The following is a 22,204-nucleotide window of genomic DNA, read 5'->3' on the forward strand; positions in this document are numbered from 1 at the left end:
ATGTGTCTGCCTATTTCACCAGTCTGTTTATGTGCCCCTGAAGTCTGCTACTATCTGTTTCGCTGCCTACGGCGTTTCCAAGTTTTGTGACATTTGCAGACTTTGAAATTATGTTCCCTATACCCAAATCCAGGTCATTAATATGTTGAAAAAAGAGCACTATTCCTAATACTGACCCTTGGGGGAACACTACTGTATACTTCCTTCAAGACTGAAAAATAACCATTCACTACTACATTTTGCTTTCTATCTCTTAGCCAATTTTGTATCCATGCTGTCACTGATCCTTTAATCATGTGGGCTCCAATTTTGCTAATAAGTCTATTATGTGGCACTTTATCAAATGCCTTTTGAAAGTTCATATACACATCAACTGCATTACCTGCTTCAACCCTCTCCATTATTTCATCAAAGAACTCAATCAAGTTTGTCAGTAATGATTTGCCTTTAAAAAATCAGTGTTGGCTCTCATTTAGTAACCCATACTTCCTCATTTTCACTGCTTTTTCCTGCTCACTTTCCTTAACTGATGATCCGTCTTATGTGAGCTCCCTCTCTCCCCTCCATCCTTTCCCCTGCGTCTCCTCTCTTTCCCCCAGTATCTCTCCCCGTCTCTCTCTCTCTCTCTCTCTTCCTCCAGTCTCTCTCTCTCTCTCCCCCCCAGTCTCTCTCTCTCTCCATCCCCATCCCCACCCCCCAACCCCAGTCTCTCTCTCTCTCCCCCCAGCCCCACCACCCGGTCTCTCTCTCTCTCTCTCTCTCCCCACCCCCCCCACCCCAGTCTCTTTCTCTCTCTCCCCCCAGCCCCACTACCCGGTCTCTCTCTCTCGCTTTCTCTCTCCCCACCCCCCCACCCCAGTCTCTCTCTCTCTCCCCCCAGCTTCACCACCCGGTCTCTCTCTCTCTCTCTCTCTCACCACCCCCCCACCCCAGTCTCTCTCTCTCCCCCCAGCCCCACCACCCGGTCTCTCTCTCTCTCTCTCTCTCTCTCTCGCTCCCCACCCCCCCACCCCAGTCTCTCTCTCTCTCTCCCCCCAGCCCCACCACCAGGTCTCTCTCTCTCTCTCTCTCACCCACCCCTCCAGCCGGTCTCTCTCTCTCTCTCCTCCCACACCCATCTCTTCCATCTCCCTCCCCCCCTGCCCCCCGGCCTCTCTCTCTCTCCTCCCACAACCCCCGTCTCGCTCCCCGTCCAGGATCTCTCTCTCTACCCCGCCCCACCCCCCCCACTGTCGCTCTCTGTCCACCACCAACCTCCCCCCCCCCTCCACCCCCCGCCGGTCTCTCCCTTTTCCCCCACCCACCTGGTCTCTCTCTCCCCCCCCCCCCCACACGGTCTCGCCCTCTCCCCACCGTGGTCTCTCCCCCTCCAACCCCCCACCCCATTCTCTCTCTCTCCCACCTCCGATGTTTTCTCTCCCACAGAAGGCAGTGAAAATGTTTGTGTAGATAATCACAGTGATATTCAAGGCAAAAGTTCTGAAGATAATCCGAAAGCTAGTGACAGCTCCATATGGCACGGCTTCCGGTGTTGGGTTCGAGAGTCTGCACATGCGTGGGAGGACAGTGGTGCGCATGCGTAAGCGTTGGGGACAGAAGGACACTCAAAAAACAAGTGCAAATAATCCCCATAGAATATTACAGAAGGAGGCCATTCGATCCGTCGTGCCTGAGTCGGCTCTTTGAAACAGTTGTCCAATTTAGTCCTACACCCCAGCTTTTCCTCCATAGCCCTGCAAATTAGTCTTCTTCAGGACAATTTATAATGGGGAACAAAGAAATGGCAGATCAATTGAACAAATACCTTGGTTCTGTCTTCACGAAGGAAGACACAAATAACCTTCCGGAAATACTAAGGGAGCAAGGGTCTCGCGAGAAGGAGGAACTGAAGAAAATCCTTATTAGTCAGGAAATTGTGTTAGAGAAATTGATGGGATTGAAGGCCGATAAATCCCCAGGGCCTGATTGTCTGCATCCCAGAGTACTTAAGGAAGTGGCCCTAGAAATACTGGACGCATTGGTGATCATTTTCCAACATTCTATCAATTATTAAGGATGAAATAGCAGCGTATTTTGAAAGCAGTGACAGGATCGGTCCAAGTCAGCATGGATTTATGAAAGGGAAATCATGCTTAACAAATCTTCTGGAATTTTTTGAGGAGGTAACTAGTAGAGTGGACAAGGGAGAACCAGTGGATGTGGTGTATTTGGACTTTCAAAAGGCTTTTGACAAGGTCCCACACAAGAGATTGGTGTGCAAAATCAAAGCACATGGTATTGTGGGTAATGTATTGATGTGGATAGAGAACTGGTTGACAGACAGGAAGCAGAGAGTCGGGATAAATGGGTCCTTTTCAGAATGGCAGGCAGTGACTAGTAGTGTGCCGCAGGGAACAGTGCTGGGATCCCAGCTCTTTACAATATACATCAATGATTTGGATGAAGGAATTGAGTGTAATATCTCCAAGTTTGCAGATGACAATAAACTGGGTGTCGGTGTGAGCTGTAAGAGGGACGCGAGGAGGCTGCAGGGTGACTTGGACAGGTTAGGTGAGTGGGCAAACGCATGGCAGATGCAGTATAATGTGGATAAATGTGAGGTTATCCACTTTGGGGGCAAAAACGCGAAGACAGAACATTACCTGAATGGCGGCAGATTAGGAAAAGGGGAGGTGCAACGAGACCTGGGTGTCATGGTTCATCAGTCATTGAAAGTTGGCATAAATGTACAGCAGGCGGTGAAGAAGGCAAATAGTATGTTGGCCTTCATAGCTAGGTGATTTGAGTATAGGAGCAGGGAAGTCTTACTGCAGTTGTACAGGGCCTTGGTGAGGCTTCACTTGGAATATTGTGTTCAGTTTTGGTCTCCTAATTTGAAGAAGGATGTTCTTGCTATTGAAGGAATGCAGTGAAGGTTCACCAGACTGATTCTCGGGATGGCTGGACTGACATATGAGGAGATACTTGATTAACTGGGCCTTTATACATTGGAGTTTAGAAGGATGAGAGGGGATCTCATAGAAACATATAAGATTCTGACCGGACGGGACAGGTTAGATGCAGGTAGAATGTTCCCGATGTTGGGGAAGTCCCGAACCAGGGGACACAGACTTAGGATAAGGGGTAGGCCATTTAGAACTGAGATGAGGAGAAACTTCTTCACTCAGAGAGTTGTTAACCTGTGGAATTCCCTGCCGCAGAGAGTTGTGATGCCAGTTCATTGGATATATTCAAGAGGGTGTTAGATATGGCCCTTACGGCTAAGGGGATCAAGGGGTATGGAGAGAAAGCAGGAAAGGGGTATTGAGGGAATGATCAGCCATGATCTTACTGAATGGTGGTGTAGGCTCGAAGGGCCAAATGGCCTATTCCTGTATCTATTTTCTATGTTTCTGTATAGACTCTGGATCAGTTCCTATAGATTGGAGGGTAGCTAATGTAGCCCCACTTTTTAAAAAAGGTGGGAGAGAGAAAACAGGGAATTATAGACCGGTTAGCCTGACATCGGTAGTGGGGAAAATGTTGGAATCAATTATTAAAGATGTAATAACAGCACATTTGGAAAGCAGTGACAGGATCGGTCCAAGTCAGTATGGATTTATGAAAGGAAAATCATGCTTGACAAATCTTCTAGAATTTTTTGAGGATGTAACTAGTAGAGTGGACAAAGGAGAACCAGTGGATGTGGTGTATTTGGACTTTCAAAAGGCTTTTGACAAGGTCCCACACAAGAGATTAATGTGCAAAATTAAAGCACATGGTATTGGGGGTAATGTATTGCTGTGGATAGAAAACTGGTTGGTAGACAGGAAGCAAAGAGTAGGAATAAACGGGTCCTTTTCAGAATGGTAGGCAGTGACTAGTGGGGTACCGCAAGGTTCAGTGCTGGGCCCCCAGCTATTTACAATATACATTAATGATTTGGACGAAGGAATTGAGTGTAATATCTCCAAATCTGTGGATGACACTAAGCTGGGTGGCAGTGTAAGCTATCAGGAGGGTGCTAAGAGGCTGCAGGGTGACTTGGACAGGTTAGGTGAGTGGGCAAATGCATGGCAGATACAGTATAATGTAGATAAATGTGAGGTTATCCACTTTGGTGGTAAAAATAGGAAGGCAGCTTCTTATCTGAATGGTAACAGATTAGTAAAAGGGGAGGTGCAACGAGACCTGGGTGTCATGGTACATCAGACATTGAAGGTAGGCATGCAGGTACAGCAGGCAGAAAAGAAAGCAAATGGCATGCTGGCCTTCATAGCGAGGGGATTTGAGTATAGGAGCAGGGAGGTCTTACTGCAGTTGTACAGGGCCTTGGTGAGACCACACAATGTGTATTGTGTGCAGTTTTGGTCTCCTAATCTGAGGAAGGACATTCTTGCTATTGAGGGAGTGCAGCGAAGGTTCACCAGACTGATTCCCGGGATGGCAGGACTGACATATGAAGAAAGACTGGATCAATTAAACTTATAGTCACTGGAATTTAGAAGAATGAGAGGGTATCTCATAGAAACAATTACAATTCTGACGGGATTGGACAGGTTAGATGCAGAAAGAACATTCCCGATATTGGGGAAGTCCAGATCCAGGGGTCACAGTCTAAGGATAAGGGGTAAGCCATTTAGGACCGAGATGAGAAGAAATTTCTTCACTCAAAGAGTTGTGAACCTGTGGAATTCTCTACCACAGAAAGTTGTTTAGGCCAGTTTGTTAGATATATTCAAAAGGGAGTTAGATGTGGCCCTTACGGCTAAAGGGGATCAAGGGGTATGGAGAGAAAGCAGGAATGGGATAATGGAGTTGCATGATCAGCCATGATCATATTGAATGGTGGTGCAGGCTCGAAGGGCCGAATGGCCTACTCCTGCACCTATTTTCTATGTTTCCATGTTTCTATGTTTCTTCAAGTACATGTCCAATTGCTATTTGAAAGATCCTATGGAATCTGCTTCCACCACCCTTTCAGATAGTGCATTCCAGATCTTAACATCCCTCTGTGTGAGGAAATTTCTCCTGATTTTCCCTCCAGTTCTTTTGCCAATTATTTTAAATCTATGACCTCTGGTTACTGACCCATTTATCAGAGGAAACAGTTTCTCTTTACTTGCTCTATCAAAACCCCTCATAATTTTGAATACCTTTTATTAGGTCTCCCCTTAACCTTCTCTGCACTATTGAGAACAATTCCATCTTCTCCAATCTTTCCACATAACTGAAGTCCTTCATCCCTGGTATCATCCTGGTAAACCTCCTCCGTACCCCTCCCAGGCCTTGATGTCATTCCTAAAGTGTGATGCCCAGAATTGTATACAATACTCCAGCTGAGGCCAAACCAGTGATTTGTAAAAGTATAGGATGACTTCCTTGTTTTTGTATTCAATGCTCCTATTTTCCAAGCCAGGTATCACTTTCTTAAACGCCTTATCAACTTGCCAGCTGTTCCCAATGCTCACCTGGAAGGAGGTAAAATCATAAAAAATGATACTGATGGTGACTCTAAATGCCACTGATGGTACAGTTTGGATTACAGATACTGTCTGGAGATTTTTCTGTAGGAGACAGCTCAGCCATTACTTCTCCTATGATATGGCAGATAAGGGAGAATTTTGTAAGGTTCCTTCCCCAGCTTCGAGCCCCACCAGATGGGAGCCTGGGTTGGAAACTGAGCTCCAACATTACAGGACTAATTGTGTCACTCACACCTTATGCCAAAACTACCCTGCACTAATATTAAAGAAAAATAAATACACTTACCTGCATAACATAACCAGAGATGCATTTAAAATTTGGAGGTTGCAGAATTCCATCTATTAGGACTTCACCAGACAGCCCTTTACAGTTCTTTCTTCCAGCCAGAACATCCAACAATCTGATATAAATATTTTTTTAAATTTGTACCATTAACATTAATTGCCTTTCTATTTGAAAAAAAATGTAATACATACACAGCAATTACTTTTTGTAGTCAGATTCCTATTCTTATTATGAAGTTTATCAAATCTTCCATATCCAAGTTTAACCAGGTCACCTTTTTAATGCCTGAAGCTTTGTCAATGTTCCTGGGACAGAATATTCCAAATTTTAACATGTTTCTGTGTATTCTACATAGAGAAATAACTGAAATGCATGCTGAAACCTGGGGCTGAATATTCTGGTTGGTGCCTTCACTGAAGATGTCTTCACTGAAATATCAACCGTTACAATTGAAAAATCTGAAGACCAAGGAGGATACATTTGGGAGTGGCCAGTGTTAACAACCTCAAATGGTAGGTCTGAGGAGACCCTTATTTTTCCTGTTCCAGGTGTGAGTAAAGGACATCTCTTGTTTATCTTTTATTTCCTGTCGGAACTGTGCGCGAACATCTCGGACCCCATTTTCGATCCTTATGTGGCTGCGTAGCACCGACAAAACAGACACTATGTGACCCAATTCAGCCCCTAATAGGCCTTGTTCGAGATGTAGAGAGACAAGGGGGGGAAATTTAACCACCACGGAAGGGTGGGTTTGGAGTGGGTGAGAGGTAAAAATTGTAAAAACCTTTAACCCGACCCAACCCATCTCCAACCGGCTCACTTCCGATTTTAACGGAGGCAGATTGGGGGGTGAGTAACCAATCCGCTGCCAGGAGATGGTTGGTCACTTAAATCTTTTAAAGAAGGCTGCGTGCCTCCATTATAACAGGATTAAAATTTTTAACACATGGAGGCTGGCTTTCCGGGGCACGGGAATTCTGGTAGGTAAAAGGAGGCGAGAATGGCCGGACTACAAGGTAAATGAATTTACAGCACTATTTGTGGGCAAGGAGGAGGAATGTTTCCTCCTTGCACAACAAGCTAAACCCTTTACAGATCCTGTGATCTCCTACTCCCCCACCCCCACCATCTGGCTGGCCGTTGGATGGGAAACCTGTTGAGAAAATTTAAAAGAGGTCCTGCGGTTAAATTCAGAAAGACGTCCAGTAAATCCATATTTCCGGGTTTCTCGTCCACAAGTCGTCCCACTCCCCACTCTCTTCGTGGACCCCAGTAAATAGGGTGGCCTAGTTTAGAGTTGTTTATCTCTGTGCTAGGAATTATAGTTCTAGAAGCAGAGTCTTTCGCTTGTAGATTTATTACCTAAAATGAGAGTCACAGACATGGCACATGGTAAATGCTTAGGCTGCTGGAAACATCATGTTACAGTTGCTGAACTCAGTAGCAGGGTCTCAACCATCAAATTTCCCCTTATATCTCTGTAACTTTGCTGTACCAGAGTTTGGGGGTCAGTAGGAAGTTTTTCATTAGCATGCAGCAGGTAGGGGTACTTATAACACTTCAGGCACATTTCTGGCACCTGCCTGCCTCATGCTGCTGGAAGCTGTAGCCCTGTTCCACCTTAAGGGGTTTTGCTCAAGCTTCCTCATCACAACGCCAGCACAACTATGACCAGCCCCCTAAGCAAGGGAGGCAATTTGGCTGCAGTTGCCAAAATTGTTTTCAATTCTTAACGTGTTTAAGCCACTTGCCTGCCTGTACCACAGGTGGGACTAACATGTGCCCTTATGGAGGCTGGCACATTTCAGCTTACTGTATCACCAGATTCTTCTGCGTGTCTAGGAATAGGAACTTCCAAGTTACGGAGTCCCCTCTGCCAGCCAATCATTTGCATTATGAGGGGCAGACAGAAGTTCCAGCCCTTACGGACACTAAAGAAACTCCTGGCAGAGACGCAGCTTAAACAGATCTCCACCGTTTCTCTCGGGATTTCTCAGGTTTCCCAGCAGAATTATGGTGCGAGACCAGAGGAACTCCGAAGAATTTCAGACCCACTGGTAGCAAAAGTTACATCAATTTATTCACGAAAGCAATACATCCTGAGAGGCCCCACTTTGGTTGAAAAATTACTTTGGTGGAAATTATAATAGAGGCAATGGAGAAATTTCAGGAAAACGCCGCATTCCAAGAATGATGCCTTGGAGGTCCTGCTATGAGGCTCAGCAAAGGAGGTGGCCTTGTTTGGAAGGAAAGACCACCCTAATTTCAAAGCTGTTTGGATGGACATTGTTCAGAGTGTTAATGGAGTCTCCCAGGACTGCAGGAAAAGTGGTGAAGAAGTTGTGTGGTATCAGGAGTACTCAATTTGGCTACATCATTTTAATATTGGGTCATTATATTCGTGGCATCTATTGACCGCAGGCTGACTAATCTAAAAGCTGTGCACTGGAGTAGCTTGGAAAAAACCAACAGCATAAAAGTTGAATGTTGTGGTAATCTTCACATGGCTATCGACATAGCTGGCCCTATGGTAGATGTTGTCTGCAGGTCAGACTAGAGTAAATAATGTTCTTCAGAAACTGCCTGTCTAGTGAAACAGAGGCAGAGAAGGGAAGCTTCCTCTGACATGCCCATGTAGAAGTATTGGATTCTATAAATGTGGGTCCCAGGGTGGTGATGGGTACAGGCATAACACCTGCATTTGGTAGTCTTTGTGAACACATTCTCATCATCTAATTCATGGACTGCTGTGAGGAAAATATCTACTATAAGTCCACTGACTACACTTCCCTTCCATATGCACCTGCCAGGGTCTCCAGACTGGTCGTGGTGTGCTGCGCTCTGCACAACATTGCACAGCAGCAAGTTTTGTACTTGCAGAAGGAACAAGGCGCAGAGTTCAGATCCTTTTTGGATGATTCCGAGGAGGCGGAGGAAGATGAGGAGGAGGAAGGTGATGAGGGGAATACACCACCAGCTGCTTACATTGCTGCTTGGAATGCCAGGGATGCTCTTATTAATGCAAGGTTCATTTAGGTTGCACCAGTGGACCAATGTCAGAAGTAGATGTGGCCACACTTCCTGCCTATCCCCTCCCTCCCCCTCCACCATCAATGCCACTGACACAAAGCAGTCCTGCAAACAACCAACCACTCCTTGCACATCCCTCCATTGGTCCCCATCAATTCATGTCTTCCCATTTATCATCAAGCAAGTTAAAAGGTGACTTGCTACCCAGCAACCAAGAATGGGCAAGCTGGAAAAGAGGTGTAAAAGAATAAAATTTATGTGCTTTAAGTAAACAACAGAAACTTAACAACATTACATTTTATCCCACACCCATGTGCATACCCTTGTGCAATTACAAAGCTTTCTTATTCCTTTTCCTTCCGCTTCGACATTGTGCAACCCTTGTGGCTTGAGCAAAGGTAGAGACAGGCTGCTAAGATCCTTGCTCTGACTGCTGGGATGCTCTTGGCTGATGTTCTCTCGGTTTTGGAGCCTGTTAGGGCCCTGCCAAAGACTGCTCCACCTACACCTATGCAGGTCTGACTCGGCCATTGGGAGACGAGGCAGCATGCCAGGTAATGACTTAGGGAGGGCAATGGGTGAGAAGTGGAAGTGCTTTGAGTGGAGTCCCCACTTTTCTGTACCCTTTCGCCATCATCCCTATCATGGCCCAGCCACATTTCACTGCTACCTCTATGCTGGAGAGCACTTTGGTGCAAATCAGTGCAGCACTATAAGGCCAAGGTTAAGGTATTTCATCCTATTTAAGGCAGCAGACATGTGGTAATCCAGAGTGTGAACATAAGAACATAAGAAATAGGAGCAAGAGTAAGCCATTTGGCCCCTCGATCCTGCTGTGCCATTCAATAAGATCATGGCTGATCTGATCTTGGCCTCAACTCCACATCCCTGCACGCTCCCCAGAACTCTTGACTTATTAATCATTCAAAACTCTGACTATTTCCACTTTAAATATATTCAATGACCCAGCCTCCACAGCTCTCTGGGGTACACAATTTGGAAGATTCACCTCCCTCTGAGAATGGCCATGGTTAAGGCGTGTATGGACTAATTTTATTGGAGTGTTTGATGTTCAATAGAACTGGCCATGCTGCCCATGGAAGAACACATCATCGGAATACCCTACAACATCAATCCACTCATGCCTGAGACGGACTCCTCCACGCTCTCTGCAATTGTGAATAATGTGCTTAGAAGGCCTTTGAGTGCATCTTGCATTCCTTGCTGCCCCTCAATGATTATCCTTTTCATTGAAATCCCCAGGGGCACAGCATCTATGTCCAGCTGAGCATGGACCCGATGCAGGCTCTCCGCTACTGTCCCTACCAGCACCATCTGCTCTTGTCCACTTGTGAAGTGTGCATCACCAGGTGAAAACCCAACTATCTGATTAGCTGGTCCCACCGAAGTGTGAGTATCTGAGCTGATGATCAGCGTGCATGAGTCCTATGACGGTGCACCCTCAGAAGCATTCAGCACCTCTGAATATTTGAGTCCCCTACCTCCACTGACTTCTGCTGCACGCGTGGAGGCAGTGTTGGAGATAAAATATATGACTTAGTACTGGCAAGGTAGGAATGTTGCATGTTATCATTATGAAGATGATAATATTTCAATCCCTGTTGAAAACAAGTCAACATGAAGGAGTTGCTGATATTTAACTTAAAAAAAATTAGTTCCTGGGATGGTGACGTCGCTGGCAAGGCCAGCATTTATTGCCCATCCCAAATTACCCTTAAGAAGATGGTGGTGAGCTGCCTTCTTGAACCGCTGTAGTCCTTGTCATGAAAGTTCTACCACAGTGCTGTTAGGGAGGGAGTTCCAGGATTTTGACCCAGCGAAGATGAAGGAACGGCGATACACTTGGAGGGTAACGTGGAGGTGGTGGTGTTCCCATGCGTCTTCAAGGCGGTTGTAAGAGGGTGGTCCCGGGGTTAGGTTCACCTCCGACCAACTTGAGCGGTTCGAATTGCTCCCACTCCCTTGGGTTCTAGACTCTGGATTTATTTGGGGAATATGATAAAGTGCAAAGGACAACTGGTTTGGTGCAAAAGAACTTTGATTTTATTAAAGACAAGAAATTACAATGTCAAAACTTATAATCACTCTAATAAAGAACAATACATTACATATTCAAAGGGGGGTACAGTAACATTACACCTCCCACCTCCCAATACTTAATTCTAGCTAGGTTAAACTCCAGGGCAGGTAGGGACCATGCTAGAAGGGCCGAATGGCCTACTCCTGCACCTATTTTCTATGTTTCTATGTTTCTATGTTACCAATCCTTTCTAGTCAGTTAGCGTTAGTTCGTGATTTCGGGGTTCATTGAAATCTGTAGGTTCTGCTTGCCTTACCTCAAATGTCGGAGAAGACTTCTAGCTGTGCAATCTTCAGTTGGGTTGAGTCCGCTGATGCGGTAAGGCGCGATTTGGATCTATGGGGTAAGTACCCGGTTTTCTTCGTTAGAAATAGGTTCAAAGTCTCTTTAGGTAATGTTTTCACCTGTTGGTAGTCAGGCCTTAGATTGTAGAGTGGAAACTTTCGATTCTTCGGTTTCTTCCAGTTGGCGTTTTGTTTCGAGTTTGGTCGATCGCGGTGGTTTTTCGTTGGTACCACGTTGGCTGTGGTCGGTTGTTGCCGCGATGGTGATGTTCTTCCTTCAGGACTTCAGGGCTTCGAGGCTGGTGAATTTAGTTTACAACTGTCGCGCTGGTTTCTCTTCCTCCTTGATGACACAAGTGTGGTCTTGGTTGTATGGCAAAGTATGTCATACCCTCTGTTGAAACAGGGGGCCAGATATATGGTTTGAGTGGTTCTAATCCTTGCGTCAAATTAGTCCAAGATTCTTTGTTTGAATTTGGCAGGCTTGACTTCTCTTTGTAATATTTTGGCGGGCTCATTAAAAGTTAATGGGCTAGACTATCCACTTGGTGGCTAAGACCGAAAAAAATGGGCCTTGTTCCAGCGATGCGGGATGTATCGCCCGTGCTGATCGCCGGCTCAAGGCCCATTTTTTTTTTTGCGATTTTCCACTCGGCCTTAGCGATGTCAAATGGGCGATGTGATTTCTTGGCGATCTCACGATCGGCCAAAGAAAATGGAAGTGAATGAAAAAAAAGCTTCCCTAGCAACGCATTACTGCGCATGTGCAGGTAGATTTTTTTTTCAGGTTGATGCTCCTTCCCGCGTTTTGAGAGGTCATGGGTCTTCATACATGCTCAGAAGCTCTGTGGGTCTGGGAGAGAGAAAGAGAGAGAGGAGAAAGGAAGCAGGTATTTTGAGTAACTCTAAAATCAGATAAATTTAAAGAATGGAGGGAGCTCCAGGAAAGCAAAGGGCCAAGCCCTTCAGTGAGGAGGCCAATGAGGCCCTAGTGAACAGTGTCAGCGCGAGGTGGGAGGATCTGACATGGGGTGGGCATGTGAAACCTCCACCCCGTACATTTCGGAGGATTTGGGCAGAGATTGCCGATGTGGTCACGTCGGCATCTAATGAAGCCCGGACACCAGACCAGTGCCGCAAAAATTGGAACTGTCTACTGGCGGCTGCAAGAGTAAGTTGAAATTTAAATTTGAAATCACCCATATTTATTATTTAATGTTGTATGGAAAATCTAATTAGAATCTGCAATGTTATCTCGTAATCTTTAAGCATGACTAAGTAACTAAATTAGGATTAAATTATGATTACATTTATGCACCGCAACATAAATTTGAATGTTACAGTATGAAATATCTTATTCCTATGCAATGTAGTGCAAACTTGAAATTGAACTTATAAATCTGTCAGTCCTAAATGTTTATTGCCAGATCCATCTGCTTATACCGTGCAATGTTACCTTATCTATTACAGAAGAAGATATCCATCAACCAGCGGGAGCAATGCAGGACGGGCAGGGGCTGTGCCATGCTGCAGTCGCTCACCGCCTACGAGGAGCTTGCAGTGGCCTTGGTGGGGTCAGAAAGCCGTTCGATCACAACCCGTGGTTTGGCCGAACCCACCGTAGAGTCACGTGAGTAATGAGAACTGTGCATTGTGCAATGTGTGAATCAATAGTAAATATCTGTTACACGGGTAATCCTATGCAATGATACTTTAATTTGATATATAATTGAGTTATACTATTGAGATGTACTATTGATTTTCAAATGAGGTCATGTTAGGCCTGGTGACCGCTTGTGCATATGGGCTAATGATAATGTTTTGAGTTCTTGAAAAATTGAGATGAATTGATTTGCATTGTTAAACGTTGATAATAACTTCCATTTGTCTTTCAAAGGTCAATAAGTATTGATGGAGTCAGCGGACACGTCCACTGACCAATCAGGAAACTCCCAGCAGGAAGAGCCAGAGGAGGAGCCAGTGCAGACTCCTGCTGCTGCTGTGCGTGCGCAGGAGGAGGAGGAGGAGGAGGAGAAAGAACAGGAGATTTTTTTTGTGGGCGGGCGGAACAACCTGCGGCCATCTCTTTTGAGGCAGATGAGGCACCGGGACCAAGCGGTGTGCAGGTGGTGACGCCAAGGCGCGTGACATTGCAGACGCCGACCCCACGGCGGTCTGGTCAGCGTGATATGCACTCGCCTGCCACGGAGGATCAGATGGAGAGCTTACTTTCCCTGTGCAGGGAAACGGTCGCGACCTTATCCAGCGGTTCGCGGGTTTCTCAGCCAATTGGAGCCAGTTGTCCACAACCTGGAACAAGTTCTGCTCGCGCTTCTACAGCTGGTCTTCTGAGCAGTCACAGACTGCTTGGGAGACGTTGGAGGCCATCAGGGAACAGACAGCCGCAACAAATGCCCTACGGCATGCGTTGCTGGCTGGACATGGCGCTGCACCCCAAGGTGTCATGTCCACTCGCAGCGAGACCCCAAGCACACAAGCGAGTACGGAGGACATAGTTCCTCCTGACTCGGAAGTAGAGCCTGAGGCTTCTGCTTCCGTTCCGTTACCTCCAGGCAGGAAGTCTTGCCGTCCCACTCTGCACGATGTCTTGGTGTCGGTCTGCATAGATCAAAACGGGTGGGTGGGGTGTGAACACGGGGTGGGACAGAATCTGGAGGGAAACGTGGCCGCAAGTAGGGAGGGGGGAGTGCTTCTCAATAGTTCACTTGTTTCTAAAATATTCACTTGTTATTATCACTTTATTATTCTCTTGTTATTGTTACTAAATTGGGCACTTGTATTCAATATTTAAATGTTCACTTGTTATCATTACTTAACTGTTCACTTTCCATTCTTTCTGAAATGGTCACTTGTTATCATGACTGAAATGGTCACTTGTTGTCATGACTGAAATGGTCATTTGCTATCATTACTTAAATGGCCACTTGTTCTTTAAAACTTAAATGTTCAATTTCTTCTTCTAACGTTTTGGGGATTTTGAGGGAAAGGTGGGTTGGTGCGGGGGGCGGGGGGTTGGAGGGAGGGTGTTGTTCATTAGTTCTTAAAAAAATTTTGTTTCTTAATAAAAAACATTTTTCTACAACTTTTGTACCATCTCTCTTACTTACATAAGTTTTACAACGACAGTTTTTCACGCATATTTGTTTGTTTATTCTGTTTCCCCACGGAAATGAAACTTTTGATTAACCGTAACTGTAATTGAACGTTTGAATATCAACAATAATAGTTCATGCGAAGCGTTCATTAATGAGCTGCTGATGCAAAAGCTTAGCGACCGTGTAACTGCCACTGGCTACTGGTCTTCGAGAAAGGTGTGGTGGTACCGGTGCTAGATCGCCATGCTGATTAAGCTCCCCTATGTACTTGCCCGTGTCCTCTCCCGCCTTTTCCTCCTCTTCATCTTCGCCGGCTGCCTCTTCTGTCTTATCTCATTCTGGAGGTGGACCTGCAGCATGATCTGGCATTATTTGTCCTCTCTTTATAGCTAGCTTATTCAGCATGCAACACACCACAATAAACTCTGCTACCTGATCAGGGTGGTACTGAAGGCTGCCTCCAGAATGATCCAGGCATCTGAAGCACTGCTTTAGGACTCCATTTGTTTTTTCAACAATGTTGCGAGTCGCTATGTGACTTTCATTATGCCGTCTCTGTGTTTCAGTGACAGGATTACGCAGAGGAGTCATGAGCCAACTGGCAAGCCCATATCCTTTATCCTCCAGCATCAAACCGTGACCTTCTGGCTGATTGGCAAACAGGTCAGGAATAGCACTTTCACGTAAGATGTGCGCATCATGAATCCTGCCAGGAAATGTAGCATTTACTGTCATAATTGTTTGATTGAAGTCGACAACAAGCTGCACATTTAGTGAGTGGAACCCCTTTCTGTTATGAAACACCTCTGTGTTCTTTAAGGGTGCTTTCAGGGCAATGTGTGTGCAGTCTATTGCTCCCAGCACCTTGGTGAAGTTTGCTATTCTCGAGAAACCCAAAGCCCTTTCGGTCTGTGCCTCCCTGGTCATTGGGAAGCTTATGAAGCCCATCCTGCGAACGTAAAGGGCTTCAGTCACCTGTCGAATGCAGCAGTGTGTAGCATGCTGAGAGATATGGCAGATGTCGCCAGCTGAAGCCTGAAAAGATCCCGATGCGTAAAAGGCTAGGGCAGCAGTAACCTTCACCTCAATGGAGAGTGTGGTTCTGATGGCTGCAGAACATCCTTGACGAGTTGACATATCTCATCGATGACCTCCTTCCGGAATTGCAGCCTCCTAAGACAAGCATTTTCAGACAAGTTCAGGTACGATTGCTTTTCCAAGTACCGTCGTTGGCTATACGGTCTCTTCCTCTGTCTTCGTCTGCGTCTACGCATTACTGTGCCACCTCTTCGATTGATCCTTTCAGTAACCAGTGTATGAGCAGTTGCAATTAAAGGCAGGGAAAGCATAGGCCCCATAATCACTATCAATAATTACTTTTACTAATTTTAATAATCTTTCTACTCTATACTCTCTAATCACTGTAGTCTGCCCTCTCTGTACTCTCTAAGCTGTATACCAGTCAGTTTGATAGGTCCCAACAATATCATTAAATAACTTCACTATGTAAAAGCTATTTACCTAATAATTCCAATATATGAGATCTATTTAGCATAAGTAAGTTGATAATACCTATTTATATTCCCTGTCCCAAATTTCTGAGTAAAATTTTCTTCAATTTTACTCTCTAAATGACACAATAATTTTCCACCCTTCCTCCGAAGTTCAAAATGGCGTCCGTAGTGCCCATTTCCTTCTCTTAGGCCATAAAAAAGCAACTATTTTTTAGCACTCTTTTGGGCCTTGCATCAGCCCAGCGAAGTGCATGCTAGGTGCCAAAACTTGGGATGGGCTTTGTGTGGGCGATCATTTGGGCGATCATCTCGGCGATCAAAGTGGAAACATGGGGGCCTATTTTTCCAGCGATGTTTTAGGCCATGTTTCCACTTTTTCCTCAAAATGGGCGATAGAGGTCCGTTTTGGGTGATAGATGGGCCATAGATGGGCGATGTGAAGTGAAAAGTCTAGCCCAATATATTTTGGGTGGGTTGATTTTCGAAAACTGTTTCCTGATGGAAATATTAGCTTGGTAATCGCAACGTCCTTTTGTGCTTAGTTTTTCGCATACAGGCTGGATTGGACCTCTTTGTGATGTACGTGCTGAAACGGTGTTCCAGATTCAGGTTGATGGTTGGCTATCTCTGGGTTATTTGTTGTAATGTTAATGTCACTAATGGAGAAGGATTCTCGAATACGCATTTCTTCAGACAAATTACGTTAGTTCCAACACCCAGACAGCCTCAATAATCAAGTTGTCTCCTGTTAGTTCTTTAGGCCCATCCACAGCCTTGAATTTGTCTTTTTTTTTAAAAGTCCAAAATTCGATTAAAGTTCGTAGTTTCTTCCATAAGCACTTTAGGATTTCAAACTTTCCAGTTGATAGTCCCAAATTAAATTTTCTTTTGAATGAGCCCAAACACTGGGGCAGGGGTTCTTGTGAATTATGCATCCTTTCAGTCCCCGCTGTTGACACTCCACACTCTTGAGTGTCAAACAAGATAAGCAAAATTCCTGCTCCCGAGAGACAACCTTCCCTGCATTTATACTAGCAAAACATTAATGTGCATCCCCCGTTGAAATACAATGCAATTTACAGGCGAAAACAATCACTACAATTCGGTTACAGCATAGAGGGGGTACGATGTCCCTCCTTTACTTGGTTTTCACAGTAAAATAATGGTATACAGTCATTCACAACTTTAAGTAAAGTAAAATAAAAGCATAGTCCAAACACATTCTCGAGTAACATAAAGGTCCATAGTCAAACACATTTTAAGTTCAGTAAAACTAAAGGTACATAGTCAAACACATTTTAAGTAACACAACAATTGAGATTTTGCGGTTTGCAGCAGGTAAAATCAATCACAAATTAAATATGGTAGTATGGTGTCATCCCTCCCTGCGCGATTCCCAAGTTCGGCCAAGGAGCATACAGCACCCTTTGGTGCCTGACCTGGCGATCTCTGCGTTTCACTCTGCACGTGAGACACCATAAGTAAAGAATAATCGCGAGTTGACAGATAACTAAAGTGTGGGAAGCGATTCGGATCCAGACTGGGACTTCTATATTTCTGAAAAGGTCCCACCAAGGCGGAATGGTGATCTCGAGAATCTTTTTCCCTATCTCAATTGTTTTCTGTTCTAGAGTGTAGAAGTGTTTTTGTATAAATACAGCTTTTAGCAGAGCGGTAAGATGTTCGGGTAGAGGAGGAATTGCATAGCCAAAATGTACAACATAATCCTGCAGGTTTGTAATATTTTCTTTCACAGTGAGGTGGACAGTGGAGGGTTCAGGAATGGGGACAATCCGTTCATCGGCCACTTGAACTGATGCCTCAGGTTTGAAGCAAAAACTGCTGTCACTCACCAGACACCAGAAGTGTCCATGTTGGTAGTGGGGCGCACTGGTGGTGACACAATATGTCCCACCCCCTATGTATGCTACCTGTGGAGGGATGTGGTCTTGTGCCATTACCTCCATGGTGCAGTTAATAGGCTGTGCACCAGCAGCTTTAAACACACACTGTGACTTTGAATGGGCACTCAAGTACTGGGGACACAGTAGTATGTGTGCACCCCGGCTCCGGCACCCAGAGAGGTCAGTACCCTTTACAGCGTGTTCCCACTTTATGACATAGGGTGGAACCACTGCGAAACGAATATGTGCATCTTGCTGAATAACCCCAATGTACTCCACTCGGTACACTGGTGTGGGTCGGGCTGTTCCACCCATGACCGGCATCCTTAGTACGATCCCTATAATGGTGTGGTTAGATTTCCCACAGTCTACTGGGACAGGGTAGGCTTCAGAGGTTAGGCGGAGCTGGCACAGGCTTAGTGAATTGCTGTACGGGTGGAGGGTTGCGAGGTACTTCTTCCTGATCCAAGAGGGAACTACACCTTGTTTTAAATCCTCCAGGTTGTTGCGGCCCTCTCTCAACAACCATGCCCCTTACAGTATGCACACCTCGTTCTGTGCAGCCTGGTCCGAAGCGTTTCTATCCTCCTGTATGAGTGCATTCACTGTCTGTGCATGTTTTTCCAGGTCAGCCACTATTTCTTTTAAATGGACAGTCATAGCCTGGTCCTCGTGTAGTTCTGAATCTACTACTGTGTTCTCTTGTTTCAGGATTTTTCTCAATTGGTACTTTAAACCGTTTATCTGCGTTTGTAGTGCTATATCATCTAGGCTATTTATTACAGAGGATCCTGTATTGTAAGCAGTGAAAACGTTGTTTATGATTCCCCTTCTAGGTCTCCCCGAGCCAATGGTGTACTTAGCGTTTAGGTGTATAGGTCTGCTTTATCTATATTTCCAAAGTCTAACTCATAAAATTTCTTGAACATGTCTCTAAGTAGGGCCTGGTATAGAAGCTCTGTTTCCTTCGGCACCATGCAGGTAAGTGCATCTCGGTAAGGTTTAAAATTACTGAAGCTACTGCATAATGTGCCCGGTATAACACCTTTTTAATCGGTACCAATACTAATCTGTTCCCAGGTTCCTTGGTGGTGGTTGGACACCTTTCTATTACTGTGCATATTGGCGGGGTTGTGGGGAGGGGTTTCTTAATGTGTGCTCTTAGTTGGGTGGCGTTAATTGGGAGTGGGGAGTGTGGGACCGCGCACCCGTGTAGGCTAGAATCCCACCCCATCCCTTCCCCTTCATCTTGCCATTGACTGGCAAAGGCGATCGATATGCCTATGGGACAAACATTCTTTGATCCCCACATGCAAAAGTAAATTCCTTGTTTGGATTCCCACCATTTGTTCCAACACACTTTTACTCCTCCCCATGTCTCCGTGATGGTGCGGTATGTATCGTTACTGAGTCTTTCCCAGTCCAATTCCTGGTCCCATGCGTCCTTGCTGAGTTTTCTTAGTCACCACCATCTTCCCAGGGGAATGTTTCCTTTGCAAGTCAAACATAAACATTTCCCCTCTGTAACACTGACTCGGGCAGCGATGATCTGTATCCGGGGGCATGGAACTGAAGCCTCCCCGTAGGTAAAACCTTCCTGGCTGGAGTAGTGGGTAGAGTTAGATCCCAGCCATCCTGGCCATCTTCCCTCGTGGGCGTAAACGGCGAGTTCTTCCACGCCTGGGATGCTGGCGGTTACGATTGGTGCTCTTTCTCCTGAACACCCGTGAATAAGGGATTCTTCCACGTCTCCTCGGTTGCTGCTGCTCATCCTTATCAGGGCGAGCAGGAACAGAATCCTTTCCATACTTTTCTCTTTCCTGTAGGGGCACATAAAATCAGATTGTCTAGCCCTGAGAAAGCTCTCTGGCTTGACAAAGGTGACCGAGTTCCAATTAGGGCTCTTAATTTTTAATTGACTGGCTGTCTTATTCAGTTCCTTGTGGACTGATGTCTGCTTCTAACGTTTATCTCACAGCCGTTTTGCTTTTATCTTACCGGTGCTTCCCTTAATAGTCATACCGGTAGATTCTTCTTACTCCCGGGTATTACCCGGTCTGTGCCTCTTTTAATAGCTGCACAGGTAGATTCTTTCCTTACCCCAGTTACTAATACATATATACTTATCATTATACAGATAATCTTACACTACTTTAAATTATTCACTAAACATTCTTAAATCCATATCGTACAATATATGTACATCTGCCACCCGTCTCCGGGTGGCCAGGTTAATTCCTGCCTTCTTTCTTTCTTCTCCTTCCGATGGCTGTCCAGCGAGGTCGGTAATAGGTTGGCCTGCACCGTCGGACCCGGAGTGTCCTGACCGGAGGTGGGTTCGAGTCCCACGCTATCGGGGAAACGTCCCCTCCAGTGCTGCAGCACACCGCTCCTTTGGGGGTGGCTGCCTGGTTCGTCTCTTCCCCTGGGGGGGTTCTGCCTGGTTGAGGGCTACCGGTTGCGGACTCTCACTGGTCCACCGCTATCTCTTCTGAGGGTCCCTCATTGCCTAAGGCCACCGCTGGGTGACCCTGCTCGTGGGCTGGTCTCTGACCTTAGGTGCCCTTTTACGGCTGGTCCCTTTCCCGGGGCTGAACCATTCAAATTGGAGCGCTGGTGACCATTGCATCTTTGGCCGTGGCGTGTGGGGAGTCCTTCTTAAGGTTCTGGCTGCTGGAGGTGCGACTGAGTCCCAAATGATTGGGGGGACCGTTCCTCCAGTAACACAGTCTACCGCCCCACTAGGTGCAGTCTCTGGATCTGCCACGTCCCGTGTGGGGATTCCACAGTCGGGGGCTGCTGGCTGGGGAGCCCCTGTCTTTAGCACGGTTTACAGTTTTTGGCTATCCTTTACGTTTAGCGGCTGCCCCTGGGTTGAAAAGTTTGCACTGATTTATGTGGAACCACTTTGTTCGGCGGGGCAATTTTATGGCATAGACCATGGGGCTTGCCTTAGAAACATAGAAAATAGGTGCAGGAGTAGGCCATTCGGCCCTTCTAGCCTGCACCGCCATTCAATGAGTTCATGGCTGAACATGCAACTTCAGTATCCCATTCCTGCTTTCTCACCATACCCCTTGATTCCCCTAGTAGTAAGGACTTAATCTAACTCCTTTTTGAATATATTTAGTGAATTGGCCTCAACAACTTTCTGTGGTAGAGAATTCCACAGGTTCACCACTTTCTGGGTGTAGAAATTCCTCCTCATCTCGGTCCTAAATGGCTTCCCCCTTATCCTTAGACTGTGTCCCCTGGTTCTGGACTTCCCCAACATTGGGAACATTCTTCCTGCATCTAACCTGTCTAACCCCGTCAGAATTTTAAACGTTTCTATGAGGTCCCCTCTCATTCTTCTGAACTCCAGTGAATACAAGCCCAGTTGATCCAGTCTTTCTTGATAGGTCAGTCCCGCCATCCCGGGAATCAGTCTGGTGAACCTTCGCTGCACTCCCTCAATAGCAAGAATGTCCTTCCTCAGGTTAGGAGACCAAAACTGTACACAATACTCCAGGTGTGGCCTCACCAAGGCCCTATACAATTGTAGCAACACCTCCCTGCCCTTGTACTCAAATCCCCTCGCTATGAAGGCCAACATGCCATTTGCTTTCTTAACCGCCTGCTGTACCTGCATGCCAACCTTCAATGACTGATGTACCATGACACCCAGGTCTCTTTGCACCTGCCCTTTTCCTAATCTGTCATCATTCAGATAATAGTCTGTCTCTCTGTTTTTACCACCAAAGTGGATAACCTCACATTTATCCACATTATACTTCATCTGCCATGCATTTGCCCACTCACCTAACCTATCCAAGTCGCTCTGCAGCCTCATAGAATCCTCCTTGCAGCTCACACTGCCACCCAACTTAGTGTCATCCGCAAATTTGGAGATACTACATTTAATCCCCTCGTCTAAATCATTAATGTACAGTGTAAACAGCTGGGGCCCCAGCACAGAACCTTGCGGTACCCCACTAGTCACTGCCTGCCATTCTGAAAAGTCCCCATTTACTCCTACTCTTTGCTTCCTGTCTGACAACCAGTTCTCAATCCATGTCAGCACACTACCCCCAATCCCATGTGCTTTAACTTTGCACATTAATCTCTTGTGTGGGACCTTGTCGAAAGCCTTCTGAAAGTCCAAATATACCACATCAACTGGTTCTCCCTTGTCCACTCTACTGGAAACATCCTCAAAAAATTCCAGAAGATTTGTCAAGCATGATTTCCCTTTCACAAATCCATGCTGACTTGGACCTATCATATTACCTCTTTCCAAATGCACTGCGATGACATCCTTAATAATTGATTCCATCATTTTACCCACTACCGATGTCAGGCTGACCGGTCTGTAATTCCCTGTTTTCTCTCTCCCTCCTTTTTTAAAAAGTGGGGTTACATTGGCTACCCTCCACGCCATAGGAACTGATCCAGAGTCAATGGAATGTTGGAAAATGACTGTCAATGCATCCACTATTTCCAAGGCCACCTCCTTAAGTACTCT

At 45.9% G+C, this 22,204-nt stretch overlaps 1 protein-coding gene across 1 annotated transcript in view; it reads right to left on the reverse strand.

Annotated features, from left to right (window-relative positions):
• LOC139255199 (broad substrate specificity ATP-binding cassette transporter ABCG2-like) overlaps positions 1–6,372 on the reverse strand; it is a 230,621-nt gene extending 224,249 nt beyond the window's left edge. Inside the window, exons 1-2 of the mRNA XM_070873890.1 lie at positions 6,359–6,372; positions 5,752–5,866 (exon numbers count right to left, since the gene is read on the reverse strand). Coding sequence (XP_070729991.1) covers positions 5,752–5,866; positions 6,359–6,372 — 129 coding nt within the window. The remainder of the gene's footprint in view (positions 1–5,751; positions 5,867–6,358) is intronic.
• Between the last annotated feature and the right edge of the window lie 15,832 nt (positions 6,373–22,204).

Source organism: Pristiophorus japonicus, chromosome 3 (assembly GCF_044704955.1).
Source record: "Pristiophorus japonicus isolate sPriJap1 chromosome 3, sPriJap1.hap1, whole genome shotgun sequence".
NCBI lineage: Eukaryota > Metazoa > Chordata > Chondrichthyes > Pristiophoridae > Pristiophorus > Pristiophorus japonicus.